Source organism: Mytilus californianus, unplaced genomic scaffold (assembly GCF_021869535.1).
Source record: "Mytilus californianus isolate M0D057914Y unplaced genomic scaffold, xbMytCali1.0.p SCAF_6, whole genome shotgun sequence".
Taxonomy (NCBI): Eukaryota; Metazoa; Mollusca; class Bivalvia; order Mytilida; family Mytilidae; genus Mytilus; species Mytilus californianus.
Window position 1 is genome coordinate 69,159,215 of NW_026262712.1, and position 17,722 is coordinate 69,176,936.

At 31.8% G+C, this 17,722-nt stretch overlaps 1 protein-coding gene across 1 annotated transcript in view; it reads right to left on the reverse strand.

Moving 5' to 3' along the window:
• The window catches only part of LOC127706480 (transient receptor potential channel-like), a 52,677-nt gene that overhangs the window by 21,828 nt on the left and 13,127 nt on the right, over positions 1 to 17,722 (reverse strand). Inside the window, exons 5-9 of the mRNA XM_052211139.1 lie at positions 13,387 to 13,431; positions 8,779 to 8,845; positions 7,745 to 7,909; positions 7,232 to 7,331; positions 6,114 to 6,879 (exon numbers count right to left, since the gene is read on the reverse strand). Coding sequence (XP_052067099.1) covers positions 6,114 to 6,879; positions 7,232 to 7,331; positions 7,745 to 7,909; positions 8,779 to 8,845; positions 13,387 to 13,431 — 1,143 coding nt within the window. The remainder of the gene's footprint in view (positions 1 to 6,113; positions 6,880 to 7,231; positions 7,332 to 7,744; positions 7,910 to 8,778; positions 8,846 to 13,386; positions 13,432 to 17,722) is intronic.

Here is a 17,722-nt window from a genome sequence, read left to right on the forward strand (position 1 = left end):
CAATACCAAGAAATCTTCAATTGCACAGTATTGCGCAATAGCAAGAAATCTTCAATTACACAGTATTGCACAAAAGCAAGAAATCCTCAATTGCATAGTATTGCACAATAGCAAGAAATGTCCAATTGCACAGTATTGCGCAATAGAAAGAAATCATCAATTGCACAGTATTGCGCAATAGAAAGAAATCATCAATAGTACAGTATTTGGCAGTAGCACAATATTGCACAATATCACAGTATTGTGCAATAGCACAGTATTGCACAATATTACAGTATTGCGCAATAGCAAGAAATCTTCAATTGAAAACTAATACAAATATTTAAACCCATTTAAAATTTTTAAGATCTTCCACCACATTTATTTTGTGTCATAATAATATTCAAAAATATGATAACAGTCCATATTCATACGGTATCAAGCTTGAATATTGTGTCCAAACTTGCACCAACTGTTCAGGGTTCGACCTCTGCGGTCGTATAAGACTGCGCTCAGCGAAGCATTTTATTGTTATGTGTGTTTGTGCGTCATTATCCGGTGGTGGCTTTTTTTTGGGGAGGGGGGGTTGAAATTTACCTCACTTTCCGGTACAGAAATGATATTTTTTTCTGAGACAAGTGCTTTTGACTATCCACAAGAACTTGCGATCATCCGATGTTCAGTACTTCAGTACTTTGATTACATATGTTCTTGTCTATACTATTTTGCAAGAAAAGGTTTCTCTATAGATAAGTTATCAAGATAATAGCCAATAAAACAACAAAACTCTGAAGAGCCAAAAATGCCCAAAAAGGACCTTTACTATAGAGTATATTCAGACACATTGCAATATTTGTTTTTTAAATCTATTATAGTTTCCAGGATAATCGCAAAATATTAAAAGCCGCTTCACTTTGATAAATTCAAAACACAACTCTCTATCTGTAAGAGAACAACAGGTCTCAGTAAACAATAAATAAATGCAGTGTTTTAAGTTCATTAAGACACCAATCTGATTAGATTATATCTATTAAGTGTTCAAGCTTTGCTTACGTCGATCTGAAAACGCTCAATTCAAGACCATTGGAGTTCTCTGGTTTTGTCGGATTGATCCACACCTTCAAAAATATGAAGGCTGAAATTTCATTGGCTGATGTAATATTTACCAGTACAGAAAGTAAAATGAAGTGTTGTCAGATCCTTGAAACCAAAACTTAGACAGATGATCTGTACATTATATATTAATCAAATGTGTTAGACACCGACTCTAGTGTGGGTAGGAGCACGTGTATTTCCTTGTTCGACGCTAATAAACAAATAACATGTTTTTTTTTTTTTTTTTAATTTCATTATTGTTTTATTTTTCCCTCATTTTAAATGGAAACAAACTATTTGGCTTCCCTTCTGAAATACAAAAAATCTCTTTCAAGAAATTTGGAATCAAACATTTACAAAAAAAACCTGCCTCCCCACACACACACACACACACACACACACACTCACAAAGAAGAAATCAATAGTCAGTACGTTAGCCCTGTTTACCTGAGTCTAGAGGTGTATATATGAGCGGCTTCCCACGAAACCTTTTATATTGCGGGTCACCGCATGTCTAGTGGTGGTGCTTTCGTTGTAGCATGTTCGCCTCGAGTGAGGGAGCTCGTGGGTTCGAACCCCGGCCGGGTCAAAACCAAAGACTTCAAAATTGATATTTGCTGCTTCCTTGCTAAGCACGTGAATTTAAGAAATAAGACCAAAAGCTGGTCGGCTCGGAATCAGAATAATGTGTCCGGGTAAGATGACATGTCGTCCTTCGGAATATTACCTTGAGAACTAGCATGTTGAAAATCCAACTCAGGGTGTCGGTCTAGTACAAAACAGGGTTGATATTCATATCACATTAACATGTTCTTGTACGAATGTGCATATCAATTTGCCGCTGGACGTCAAGCATCCATCCATAATTATCTTTAGTTGAAGCTGTGAAACATATGCACGAAAACATAATAAAAAGCTGCACGCAAATGTAATGCACCTAGTTGAAGTTCATTTCATATCTCCTTTAATCCATTTCGGATGGACGGGATGGGCGCTCGGTGGTCGAGTGGTGTAAGTAGACGAACTACTGTATCACTAGCCTGTCAACGCTTATGTGTGTGAGTTCGAATCCCGCACATGGAAGGTAAGCTCGACTCCAATCTTAATTGACCAGAATTTTCCACCAATATAAACTCACCGCCACGAAATACCATGACAGTGTTGAAAACGGCTTTAAATAACAATCAATCAACAAATTATTCAATCAATCATCCATACCGATATAAATATGGCCTCTAAATCTATATCGTTATTTTCCTAAAGTCAATGTATGACATCAGTACAGAGGTGACAATAATAACTATTTACAATATATACAAAACAAGAGAGAGAGGTTTCAAAAGTCCCTAGCCAGGAAGACAAACGCACGTGTTTATATTTTTGTATAATAACTATATCATGTCGTATAAAATAGGAGTATTAATACTCTTTACGTTTTTGGTCGAAAATAGTACATATACATTCAAATATATAGTGATATTCGTCTCCAATTTGTCGATTGTTACATTGATGGCAAAAATTGTTTTATCTTAATACGCTTTGCAACCTTCCTGTTTCAATCGGCAATTTGTAATTAGTCTTCCAAGCCTTACAATAATCATGGAAGGCATTGAGTTGAGTCTGCTGGTCCTGTGCTGTTTCGGCCAACATAACCGTGTCATATGCGTACAGTATGATAAAAAACTTAATAAATATATCATTCTCTTTCCAGATCTTCTGGTATAGTTCTATTAAGTCCTGAAATATTTTAACTCACTAAGAAATGTTTTTAGTCAATCAAAAGAAAAGAAAACAGGAAAGGTGATACGTTTTCTCCTTGTCGAACACCATTGTCACAAACAAGCAAAGTATTCCGAATTATAATTAATAGAAGATGCCAGCGAAATCGCGGTACAATTGGGGAAGTGTTGAAACAAAGAGTGTGGATACAGTAATAAGGTGGACACAGTAAGGATTTGGACACGGTTAATGCATTTAATTCTATTTCTTTAAAGAGACGAAAACAAGGAACATAATTCAAAAGACGGGCGTCACCCCATTCATCAAGGTTGGAAAACAAAAATATTAAATACCCTAAATTAGAAAAGTGTGGCAAAGTGTGATTTTCAGGGTTTTTTTGCTCTTTTAACTCAATAACCGTATGAGTAACGTAAAATGCGTTGACATTACCGAAAAGGATCAAAATGAGTAACACAATGGGAAAAAAATCCCATCTAATTGGATGAAAAATAAAATCTAAAACACTTCATCAGGAATCATCCCCTTTTATCTCAGAAACCGTTGACGCTACTCCAAATCTGTTGACATACTCAAGTTGCAGAATTTTATAAGAAATTAAAAAAACACCTCCATTAAAATTAGTTGAAAATAAACAATCTGTATATGCAAATATGTGAACATTACCCAACCTGGCCCTTTCGCATTTCGCGGGCAGTACGTCGACTAAGCATGCGGTCTCCGAATTCGGATATTTCTCACAAAATTGGCGTTTTCTGTGGAAAAAAAAGTTGTTTCAAAGACAAATTAAGGAAGTACAAAACACTTCATGTATACGTCATATCACAAATATTTCCGACTTTGCATGGTTTAAGAGGAGTTGCGGCTCAATGAAATCGGTCTCTTCCTTTAGTAGTATATATTATATGATATACTAGATTTAATATCACTGTACATATTCAATACTACATTATACATCTTACCATTTATAGTATCCAATAACATTTTATAAAACAAAACATCTCGATATATTATGCACGAGTAGATAATTTATAGCTATTGTTATGAAATATTTTTAAAACTGACTGTGAGTTCAATGATGTCTTTTGCAATGAATAGAAATAAGAAGATGTGGTATAAGAGCCAATGAGACAACTCTCCATCCAAGTTATAATTTGTAAGAGTAAATATTTATAGGTCAAAGTACGACCTTCAACACGGAGCGTTTGCTTAAACCGAATAGCAAGCTATAAAGAGCCCCAAAATTTGTTTTATCATATTTTCGCCTCAGCCGAGAATTTTTTCAACTAACTCCTGTATTAGTTGATCTTAATCTTCCTCCGAAATGTTTGAAACGTTGATTTTAATAAATTGCATTGTGTAATTTTCCTATAAATTGCACTTTCGATAGCGTACACATATTTGAGCCGGGTTTATAGTTTACAGAAGCAGATCGGAATCAGTTATGACGTAGACAGTAATCATTCTAATCGTAATCATGTTCATTGACCATAACGACGATGAAAGCACATCATATAATGACGTTTCGACATCATATAATGAAGTAAACCTAACCACATCATATAAGATAACAAGCACATAATATGATGACACAACCACATCATATAAAGATGTTTGCACATAGTATAAGGGAAACTGCACATCATATAATGATATGTACACATCATATAAGTATATTTGCACATCATATAAGTATATTTGAACATCACATAAAGATCTTTGCACATAATATAAGTACATTTGCACATCATATAAGAATGTTTGCAAATCATATAAGAATGTTTGCTCTTTATATAAGTACAATTGCACATCATATAAGTATATTTGCACATCATGTAAGTATATATGCACATCATATAAGGTTATGTGCACATCATATAAAGGTAAATGCACTTCATATAATGAAAATGGTCATAACAAGATATCTCCAAAGAGACGCAACTTTGACTTGATGTCATCCCCAATATCATTGATATATAACAAAAAACATCAATGAGTATGAAACTATATCTTGGGGTACTCCTGATTTCACAAAGGCCTTTGTAGATGTTTCACCTTCAACTGTTACACACTGTTGTCGTTGTGTGAGTCAGGCCTTTACACACTCAATTATTTTGCTTTTTATTCCGTAATGCTAAAATTTCAGCAGAAACCGTATGTGAGGCACTACATCAAATGCTTTTCTGAAATAAAATTTTGTCTATATCGACTTGTTCTTTTTTACCTAGATGTTTTGCTATCTCTTCAATTGTTGTTACTAATTGAGATTTGCAGGAACTTTTCTGTCTAAAGCCATGTTGGTAATCGACAAGTATTTAATATTTCTCAAGATACTGCATAATATGTTTGAAAGTGATGTGCTCCCTGAGTTTGCATGCTTCTGATGTCATTTTGGATGTTTAATATTTGATACTTTACTATGTTTGGTCTAGGAAAACATGATTTATGATGTGTTGTACTAGCTTTAATTTCAATAGCTGCAAGTACTCTTTGTTTTTGGTGCGTTGTGTCTATTGATTTTATGCTTTTTGTAATTTTTTGTTGTGCCTCGTACAGATCTTTAGAGATAATTAAATTTTTACAGCTTTTCTATATTGTGCTGTCACACCATTGTCCAAGGTAACCCATACTTGAGCTCTCATACACTTGTATAAGACCATCACATTCTGTCAGTGGTTGTCGTTTGATCATGACTGTCATATTTATTTTTAGTAAATTATTTTGTCACAAATTAAGACTTTAGTTTTCTCAATTGTGTCTCACAATTAACATGAAGGGGCTATTTATAGCCGACTTTGAGGTATGGCTTAGGGTATAGAGCCTTTTTACATTTTTCAATTAAGGTTTTTTCATTATTAAAAAATCAAACTTTAAAGAAATTACACGAAACCAATGTGATATATATTACCAATACAAATCATTTGATGTATTGTCCTCTGAATTATCATTTCATTACATTTGAGTCATTGTAGTTATCATTTTTAAACAACATCTTTTAAAATAAGAAAAACAAGTCTGTGTGCAACATTGTTCATTTCTTGCTAATTATTGTTTCTTTGCATTCACGTAGACAAAACATGTTGTCGTTTGAATGTAAGGGGATTTTTTTTGTAATTACAACATGTATAACTCATGCACACTGGCAACATCATATCATACAATTCCCTTCTGATAAAAGCAATGTTTTCATTGTGTCAATGGTATAATACAAATTTCTATTTTGTATGTGTTTTTTACTAAGGATAAAAACATACATCTTTGTGAAAAGATCCTTAACTGTTTTTGTATAACACTGTACATACCTTTACAAATGAAAACCACCCACTGATAGTCATTGGGTAAGTTTTACAATTTAGTAGCGGTTCTTGGGTCTTTAGTGCAGTACTTGATGCAGTATTGTTTTTTGATAAATTTTGTGATGCGGCTGCCTTTTCAGTAGTTTTATCAGACATGTTCTGTGTTTCTGTATTTTTTGCAGCTGTGATGTCTGGTGTGGTTTGTGATTCAGAATCGCCTATTGAAAATTTGCTGCCTGATGCGTTTTTTGATGCACTATCCGATTTAGTATTTTCAGAGGTTTTATCTGACATGTTCTGTGTTTCTGTATGCTTTGCAGTTGTGGTGTCTGGTTTGGATTGTGATGCAGAATCAACCATTGAAGATTTGCTGTCTGATGTGTTTTTTGATGCAGTATCCGATTTAGTATTTCCAGTGGTTTTATTTGACATGTTCTGTGTTTCTGTATGCCTTGAAGTTGTGGTGTCTGGTGTGGTTTGTGATGCAGAATCATCAATTGACGATTTATTGTCTGATGCCTTCGTTGATGCAGTACCAGATTTAATAGTTTTATCATTTGCATTTTTGTTTACAGGAAACAATCTCCTTGATGCATCTATCTGAATCTTTGAGTGAGATATGAATTCTTCAATATTGAATTGCTGTGCAAAATGCAAAGGACTTTCAATATTATCCCACATTTCGGAAACGTATTCTAGGGCTGCTATTGCCATACTTTCGTCATCAGCATGCATTTTTTCTAAAAGCTTTACGGCGCGGGACAAAAATAATCTGCAATGAACATATAATCAGTTTTTCAGTTATGCCGATTAAATTAAGAAACAATGAATGGTAAACTTATTGTGAATTCAGTTGACTAAATACTGTATTAGATATACATAAATTGCGTTTATTGAATACCGAAGACGCGGGTATGGTGAATATAGAAAGTTTGATTTGATTTATATTTTAACTTCATTGTACCATTAATAGGGGACATTTTTCATTACTTTTTTTGCCACAATGATTATATTTAAAGTGATACTATGCTTATTAAAGATATTTTTAGCATGCGATTACTTATCATATCCATCAATCACTTTGCTTTCTTAGAATATTAAGGATCCTTAATTGACTCACTTACTCTGCATGAGATTCATATTCCTCTTGCAGGTTTTCCTCAAACTGTTCTTCTGCAATATTTGCCAAAGCAGTAAGATACATGCTGGAGATCAGGGCAGTCACTAAAAAAATAAACAAAGGTGTTTATAAATGTTTTCCGAAACTTCATCATGATTATAATTACATAAACATTATAAATACGTCAGTTTGGGACGATTTTTTCTTTCGATAAATGTATTGTTATACCTAAACACTGTAGATGAACAAAGGAAGTAAAAAACATACAGAACAGAATTGCGGAATATAGATCAATTATTTATAAAAAGTGACAAATATAAACAGTCTAACCGATGAGAATAAAATTAACACTTTATGAATCTTTGCAGATATAAATCCCTATTTCGTTTTAGTTGTCTTCAATATATGGACTACATAAATATGTGTTTTTCAGTTTCGAAATGTTGTTGAAATAATCGTATGAATCAATACGACTGGATACAACTATAAGTTATGGTGGGTTGGGCTAAAACCTTACTCATTGGATTTGGACATGTGCACCATATTGCAGCTGCTGTGTCCTTCTTATTGAAGAAAACTTCAACTCGTAACGTGTCAGAAACATGGTTGTCAGGCATGTTTTGATTTGTTTTTAATTTCTTCCCACAGCACGTTATCATCCCAATTTTAGAGAAACAAAGACCTGAAAATAAACAGGAAAATGTTTCCAAAATTAGAAGAATGAAATAGATTGATGGAGTTAAAATACTGCATTATATAGATAAAAGGCGGATACATATAACTTAACGCACAGTAAAACACACTGTGAACAAGTCAGTAATCACAACATAACTAAAAATGTTAGAACTACATCAACTGTTTAATATCTAGCGTTCAAATACTATTTGCAAATGTAGTTTAAAGTACACACTACTAATTGATGTAAGTCGGCAACTGTCTTCATTAACGTTAAGGAATGTTCTTTTTACAGCTATAATAAAACTGTCACACTTGTTCAATTATGAAACCTTTTGTAAAAACGTTCTTTCCCTTTCTAAATGTTTATCATTAAACTTACGATCCACTGCAGGTACCATTTCATGCATATTAATCAGCAACAGTTGATAAGGATTGCTAGTTTTAAAACAACATTTATTGTGATCATGATGATTGTGATAAGGATGAATGTGATTTTAAACAATAATATATATTATCACTTAGTTTATTCTTAATTAGTTATATTGGATTCGTTTAAACATGTTATAACATGTATAAAAAGCCATATGCTAAACTGTCATATTAAAAGTCAGACTTAGAACGGCATATAGAAAACCGATATTTCACAATTCAAAAACCACAACACTTTGCTACGCAATCAAATCAAACAATCAAATGAAATCTTGATCTATGTGTGGCGTTTTGAAAATAGTAATTAAACCATTCGTCCCCATTCAATATACCATTTTCCTATGGACATTTATTTATATTGCTGTCATTTAAAGGATATAATTGTTCAATCAGTTTCTACTTACTCGGCATTCAATATATATTAACTTATAGGGTCTCACTCACCTTTGAGAAGTTTTTCTGATATACCTTGTACTGCTTTATGGTCTTTTATACCGTCAGGATGCACACTCTAGAAAATAATTAACTTATTTATTTATCAGACTAACTTTACACTCCTAATTGTTCTGGATAATTTGACATATAAACATTTATTAGATAAAGAGGAGGCGAAAGTTACCATTGGGACAATCTAACTTATTAGTTGAAAATAAACCAACAACACCATTTTGTAAGAAATTACTTAAGCGGTGTTAACATCAACCGTCGCATACTGTAAAACTGTCTACAATTAGTTGCATGTGATGCACCCTGTTTCAACATTAAATATTTTCTCATGTGTACATCAAGTTAAAATAGTAAACCTGATAATTATTAAAACAAGTAAGCTAGAAAATGAAAAATAGAAACAATTAAAAAATCGAACTCCATAGAAAACTCAAAACGGAAAGTCCCTTATAAAATGGCAAAATCAAAAACATATCAAAAGAACAGCAAACAACTGTCATATTCCTGACTTGGTACTTGCATTTCATTATGTAGAACACAATGGATTCAACGCGGTTTTATGGTAAGCCAAATCAATCACGTGTACAAATATTATTCGATTATACTTAGAACAATATGTGAGCAAAACAAACCAGATATATTAGTTAAAAATGTCAAAAATGTGATTGCGGTACAGTAATCAACATTGCGTTTTAATCTTCTTTATTTAAAAAAAAACAAGCAACAATGTCAACAAAGGAAAACAAAATGGCATAAGAAAAACGCACATAAGCAAAAAAAAAAAAAAAAAAACAAACCAACCAAGAATACAAAAAAAAATGCTGACACAGCTGACTATGCGGTATGGGCTTTGCTCAATTTTGAAGGCCGTACAGTGACCTATAGTTATTAATTTCTGTGTCATTTGGACTCTGATGAAGAGTTGTATATTTAGCAATCACACCACGTCTTTTTTTAAAGCATAATATTATATGCGCGTTGTACAAACACCGAGCTACGCTAAAATGATATTCCCCAAAATGGACTAAACATTTAAGGTTGTAAATACAAAGACAAATAAAAAGAACATTTGGTCACATATTTAAGATGATAAAACATCGTACATGTAACAGGCTTAATTCAAACAAAATATCAAGAGCGTGATTATATATATATATATATATATATATATATATATATATATATATATATATATGGTATATCTTGTCATTACGATTTCCGAAACATAATGAAAATGTAAACATTTGTTTTAATTTTTACAGAAATCTGCATAATTTTAATTATTGATTACTGAATTTATTTGAAGGGCATGCTATCTTCTTAATTACAACATTATCAGCTTTGGAGGTCTGTCCATATTTGCTTTGAGTTAATCGTTTTTAACGCTAATAATATTATTAAATTCAACATTTATGTGCAAAGTTCTATAGCACAAAGCAATTATTTTTTTGTGTATGAATGAGAGATAAAGGTTGAGTTTGCAAAGGGTTAAAATAATTCATTTGATTCGAAGCTACTTGATTGAGAGAAGTCAGAAATGATCTTCTTTTAAAAAAAAATGTAGTTGAAATTGTGGTCCTAAATATTTAAAAGTTTTTTTCATGAATAAATTCTGCAAACAAATGTTTGTTTCAAGAAATATGAGTATAAAAGCCACTTTTCTCCCCACCCTTACCCTCATCCCCCAAATGTTGAATGGCAAATGCTTTATAATGACAGAAAAAAATGAGCTATTATGATTTTACATTTACCTACCTAATTGAAATCTGGCTACAGCAGCGTAATAAAATGCACCAAAATGACTAAAGCAGCATTACAAAATACGATAAAGGGAATAAAGCAGCGTTACAAAATGCGAGGAATAAGACAGCGTTACCAAATGCGAGGAATAAAGCAGTGTAACAAAATGCGATAAAAGGAAAAAAGCAGCATAGCAATATGCGATAATGAGCTATAGCAGCATAACAAAATGGATTAACGGGAATAAAGTAGCATACATATAACAAAAAGCGATAAAAAATTAAGCAGCATAACAAAATTCGATAAAAGTTATAATGCAGCGTAACGAAATGTTATAAAAGGAAAATAAAAAAATGCGTAACACAATGCAATTTAAGAAATAAAGTTGCATATCAAAATGCTATAAATGAAATAAAGCAGCATAACAAAAAGCTAGAAAAGGATTAAAGCAGCATAAAAAAATGCAAGAAAAGGAATAGAGAAGGGTAACAAAATGCGATAAAGGAATAAAGCAGCATAACAAAATACAATAACGGGAATAAAGTAGCATAACAATATGCGATAAAAGAATTAAATCTGCATTACACAATGTGATAAAAGAAATAAAGCAGCGTAACACAATGCAATGAGCAATGAAATGATTGAAAATAAACGTTAATGTTATTTCTTCAACGCCGAACTATTGAATGTTTTTATTGTTATAATCATTTTTAGTGGTTATTTCAGTGCATACTCATATATTATTTCTGTATTTTGTCAGGCTGTGATGGATGTATTAAAGAATCTGTTTTTAATGAATCGAGTCAATCGTCTTGTAAAGAAGGCTATGCTAACATTTTTTATAACAACACTGAGTTGAATTTAAGTCTTTTGATACAATAGATTGGTATTAATTCATAATATTATAATAATTGTCTTTAATCGAAAAATGATTCTCCCGTAATTATGCGTAAACCGATCCACCCAGTTGTGTGCATACCTAATTTACACTATCAACTGCATGTAATCAAAACCTAATTTTAAATAAAATGTACACATTTTGTAATCAATATATACGTCGTCAACAAAAGTTAACGTGTTGAGGAAACCAACTACACACCAAATTTAGCGCAATGCGAACACGATCAAACATCACTATAACGCAAACTGTGAACAAATTAAAATAAAATGAACATAAAAAAAGTTAAAAAAATAAAATAAATATATGTTTGGCATAGTTGGTGAAGTTTCAATACCTTTTTACGATTTCCCCACACCTATCTTCGAATACAATGCATCGACAGTCACATTTTCAACAAGTTATAAACCGGTGGTAATTATACAACATTTTGGCATATTTGTTTAGTTTGATTGATTGATATTTCATTAAATGTTCGTAATTATATAGCTAGTTGATTCATTTAATGCACCCCATAGCCGATTTGTTTCGTAATCATTTAAAGTAGGCTTTATATAGAAGTTTCTAAAAGAGCAACAGAAAAAGCAGTTGCAAATGGGTTTTTTATTTCACATTCATATAAACATGTATTTACGATGTTCTGTCACTCAGTAACCCACATTTCAATGAGTGCCTGTATTTAATATATATCAGTGAACTTGTGCACTGATGAAAATACCGAAACTATTCAGTCTGAATTTGACGTTGTTAGACACGTCTACCATGTCGACCCACCGAGTCTTGCTTCTGATATTAGATCATGCGATTCAATTACCTTTGTTATGTGATGCTAAATTGAATCATGCAAATCGATTTCCAACGATAGTTTAACATCTATAAAATACTGTTACCTAAATTTAAATGTGTGTCTTTTAAACGTTACTACCATAATGGAAGGCCTCACACTATAGAACATATGTGTGTATCATAACCTTCACGAGCAGAGGGATGACTATGTTAAAGTAATTGTGTTTTTTTTTTTAATTTTTCATGAACTTTTCTTTTATTACATGTATTTCGAATAGGTATATGTCTAGTATCATGTCACGTTATCCTTTGTGAAGCTTTAAAATGTAGTAAATTCCAAGCAGCGCATATATGTGCAGTATATATTTTTACAAGTTGAAAGGATATTTCAGAACTTGAATTGCCTATAATGTTATTCCTACTAGAGGGTTGCAATGCAGTTATTAATCCAAGATGTGGAAAAGAAATCATCCCGGCGAAAATTTTACGGACGTCATTACGAGTTGGCTAACCGTAATGGAAAATTTAATATATGTCTACTTGGTGCCTTTTTCCATCACAATGACATTGGAAAGAGTGTAACCATGCCATTTAAAAATTGTAAAAATATTGAATATATATGGAAAAGATGTGACAAACAAGAGACTTGATTCCATTTTAAATAAATATTTGAATATTGTGGATATTTGCATTTCATATTTCGAATATAATTGAAGCAAGACTTTTAAAATGAATCAGTTCAACGCCCATTTCTAGAAAACAAAACAAATACTATACGGGATTTCCCAGGAAGAGATTAGATATTATATGACAATCAATATATTTCGCTCTACAGAAAAACTAAGGTTAACAATCATATAACTTCCACATCCAAGCAAATGCCTGGAGTGTTATGAAAATGTAAAAATCTCTAGTATGTATTGTTTTTAAAACAGGCCACAAACCTCGCGGAATATTTTTATATTTCGGTTCATAGTTAGTGTATGACGACTAATGATAAATTCACTTAACACAATTAAAGAACAAGTGACTACTGAAATAAATAATATATGACTACAAGGGAGCTATTGAAAGAAAGGTTGTAATTGCATGAAGTAGTAAAATTGAAATCAATACTTCGAAAAGTACAAGACAACAGCTCTTTTTAAAACTAAATTAAACAAGAGATAATAAATATTTACCTTTAGTAGGCGAATAATAGTTGTGTTACTGTTTGAACTAGTCTTCTGAAATCAAATAGACATAAATAATAGCAATGCACATGCTACTTCATTACTGCAAATATGAGTTTGCTGCATACAAAATGACAAAATAAAAAAAATACAATGAATGTAGGATAACTTTTAAAAAACATTTATATGTTTGAATGAGTCTTCCATTTATACTATTAAACGAGAAGACCTTATTTTGTATGTCGCTTCTCTTCCTTCTACAAAAAATAAATCATCATGCCTCTGTGTCCTATAGGTACCTTGCATAGTTGCATTTGTCATCTATCCTTATGATTATTCAGTTTGGGTTAATTTGGGAGAAAAACGAAAATAAAGACGTCCGGATATTATTTCCGTCATCAAACCGACTTTTAAGTCATAGACAAGACTTCCGGTTTTAAACTTACAAATAATTTTCATAAGTCCTCGGGAACAGGACAATCATTATCGCGTTTATCTGCATGTATACTATATGATTATACTACTATAATATATAGAAACTCTCTATATATTATAGCAGTGATCGCCGTGGAGAAGAAACTTGGAATTGATAGTTAATAGCACATACACTTTATTTATAATATACGTATGTTCATAGGACTTCATTGTACACAGAAACTACAGAAACGCGAAAATAATGGAATTCAACAGAAAAAAAAAAATATCGGACTTTGGAAAAAAGAGAGAGGGCTTAAAAATATTGTCCTGTCTCCAAGTACCTATGACTTTTGATACCTTTTCTGAAATTCTCAAAACGTAACAGTGGCGGATCCAGGAATTTTCATAAAGGAGGGGGAGGGGCACTGACTTTCTAAGAGGGGTCCCGCTCCAGTCATGCATCATTGATTCCCTATATAATCAACAAATTTTCCCACAAAGCGGGGGGGGGGAGGGGGGGGGGGGTCCATGCCCCCTGAAAAACCCTCTAAATCCGCCTCCTCATGTGATCTTTTACAAAAATTCATCCTACAACAGTTTACATACTTTCAACCAAGCTCTAAATGCCCGCGATTTCGCGGGTGTGTTCTAGTATTCTTAATTGTACATTGTTTGTTCGAACACTCAAGTACGCAATTTCCAATTCAAGTAAGCATAATTAAGAAAAAATTGGTGTCCCAACTGTGTACCCTATATGGAAAAGCTATTGATATATGTAACGAGTTCATGTATTTGCGAATTCTGTTTAATTATACTGGTAATTTTGCAAATACTCAAAAGAAACTATCAGAACAGGGTAAAAATGCTGTGATTAGTATATTTAATAAAATACATGACGATAATTTTAACCCTGAAACTTTGTTGTCATTATTTGATACTTATGTAGCAAGCATATTGAATTATTGCTCAGAAATATGGGGATTTTGATATGGCACCAAATATCGAAAAAGTTCATAAGTGATTTTTAAAACGTATTCTAAAAGTCAAAATGAGTGCTGTAAATAATATGATTTATTGTGAATTAGGTAGATTGCCAATGTACATTGCAAGGCAGTATAGGATGGTCAAATACTGGTTTAAAATTTTGAGTACGGAAAATTGTATATTAAAGAATTGCTATGATGAGATGTATGACAGAAGTTGTATTAAAAAGAATGATAAATAAAGCTTATGTTGTAAAATTAGAAATATTTTGTTTAGATATGGATTTAATTATGTTTGGTTAAACCAAAGTGTAGTTTGTAAAGATATTTTTCTTTCACAATTAGAAGAAAAAAAATGCTTGGTGCATTCATTAGTGAGTAACTGTGTTTTTGAGAATTCAAATAGATGTCATTTGTATAGATACATGTATAGTACACACGCATTGCAAGTTTATTTAGATAGACCTGTAAATTATATATACAAACCATACATTTGTAAACATCGTATATCAGCTCATATATTAAGCATAGAAACAGGCAGATATTATAATGTTGATCAACATAATAGACTATGTACACATTGTAATACTAGCTCTTTTGAAGATGAATACCATTTTATACTTGAATGTGATAAATATACTCAAATTTGAGAAAAGTATATAAAAAAGTATTATTGGAGAAATCCTTCTACATACAAACTTATCCAGTTATTATCTGTCAGAAATATTAAAAAATTGAATAACTTAGGTATATTTTTAAAATCAGCAGAAAAACTTAGAATTTATTTGCATTATATAGTATATTTGTTCTCACTTTACTTAAATATTGTATCATTTTCCGCTCGTATTTCATATTTATATTTTGTATTATGTATTATATTTTCTTTCATGCACACCTCTATATTTATATATATTATATATATCTTGTAAAAATTCTTATATTGGTGCATGTAAAATTATGTGTATGTATCCTATAAGCTTTATTGCTTTCGGAATAAAGTATTATTATATATCTGTTTGAAAATTTGACACTGAACTAATTAAACAATATATTATCAATGCTCTTCAACTTCGTACTTTATTTGGCATTTATTACTTTTTGGATTCGAGCGTCACTGATGAGTCTTATGTAGACGAAACGCGCGTCTGGCGTAAATACAAAATTTAATCCTGGTATCTATGATGAGTTTATCAAGGATAAATTAGATAATCTCAATAATGAATGTCTTCCATCTAAAATCTGGTACTTCGGATTTGTTTCAGGCCAGCATGCATTGGTTTTCAATCCATATGTATTTGGCATTGTCGTATACAGGGTGACTATCCCACAAGATACCATATCAGCATTGCTATTTACTTTCCTTGAACTATAGTTCTTTATTTCTACTTCGTTTTGAAGAACATCTGGTATGTGTTTCAGTATCGGTTGAACAAGAAAGTCCAGGCAAAAATTAAGAGTGTGTCTTTGCGGGAGTAAATATTAGTAAATGCATAAATTACAAATTGTTAACATGGGTAAGAAGGTTGTATGTTTCAATCATGTCAAAATTAAACAGATTGAGGAAAATTTGTTTAGTTTGGAAAATTTATCATATGGAACCATTTTACAGATAAACAGGTAAAGAACAAAACAAATCGGTAAATGGTAATGAAATCTACGACGTAATTGGTGATTCGATTGTTTATAATAATTTGTTAATGAATTTTCAAGTTGAACTTCAACCACAAAAGACGATTTTTGAAGTGCCTAATATATCATGAGACATACATGTATATGATATATACATGAAGAGAAAAATGGCAAACAATAGATACTATATGTGTGTTATTTCCAGCGTCAATTTCGAAAAAAAAATGAAAAAAAATAAATAATAAAAAACAATTTTGCAGAGAACAATTGAAGGTCCTTCCACTCAAATTAACATAAGAAACTTTTGATAAAAACAAAATGTCCAAGCTTACAAGATAGCTTATCACACACTGATTTTAAAAATACAATGCTTGATGAAATTATTTCATCTATTAAGGGAGATAATAAGCCACTTCTGGTTAAATCAAAGTTACTTACGGTGTCAAATAATAGCTTATTTTACTCTGTGTTTCTAAAACTATATAGATTACATATACTTTTGCTTTAACTATGGAAGATAAATTGCTACTTCCAGATTTTAAAAAGGTAACTTCTGGTTGACATTTTCAAGGTTATATGTCTACTAACCTAATGCAAAAGATCCGAAGGCTTTATCATGTATAAATATGAATCTAAAACAAAGGTCCAAATTTAGAACATCAATTTTACATTTAACCTTGAACTAAATTTCAAACTCATAAACCAATGACATTAACTCAGAGGACCCTAGGTCTTTATTATATTTGGTTACTGAGTTATATTACTTTACGCATAATTCTAAATATATGAGGCGCTAAAACTCTCATGTAATGTCTACGCACCCATTTCATACAAAATGTATGTGTTACGACATGTCGCAACCAACAATTTAGTTAAAATTATTTGTCGATATCTTATACGGTTTCTGAAAAGAAGTGAAAATAAGCAAATATTAAAATTAAAAACATGACCTTGACCTTTGACTTTGACCTTTTCATCTTAGTTTTGGTCCAAGGACCTCAAATCAAAATACCCTAGGTCTCTATCACTTATGGGTTACCAGTAACAATTACATTTTGTATATCAAAAATACAAACAGGGGAATAACTCTCATATATAAACGGCCCGTTTCGGTCAGGATACTCTTAAGAACCTGAGGATATGAAGAGCAAAATGGTGAAATAAATTTGTCGTAACCTTTTCGATTGCCAATGAGATGTGCACACAAGCAAAACAGTGTTTGAGGAGATAACTCTTACAGTAAAAAGTGTTCGACTGAACAGGGTAAATACTAGTTTTATAATCAGAACAACAACAAGAAAAACTTAAGCTTAGAG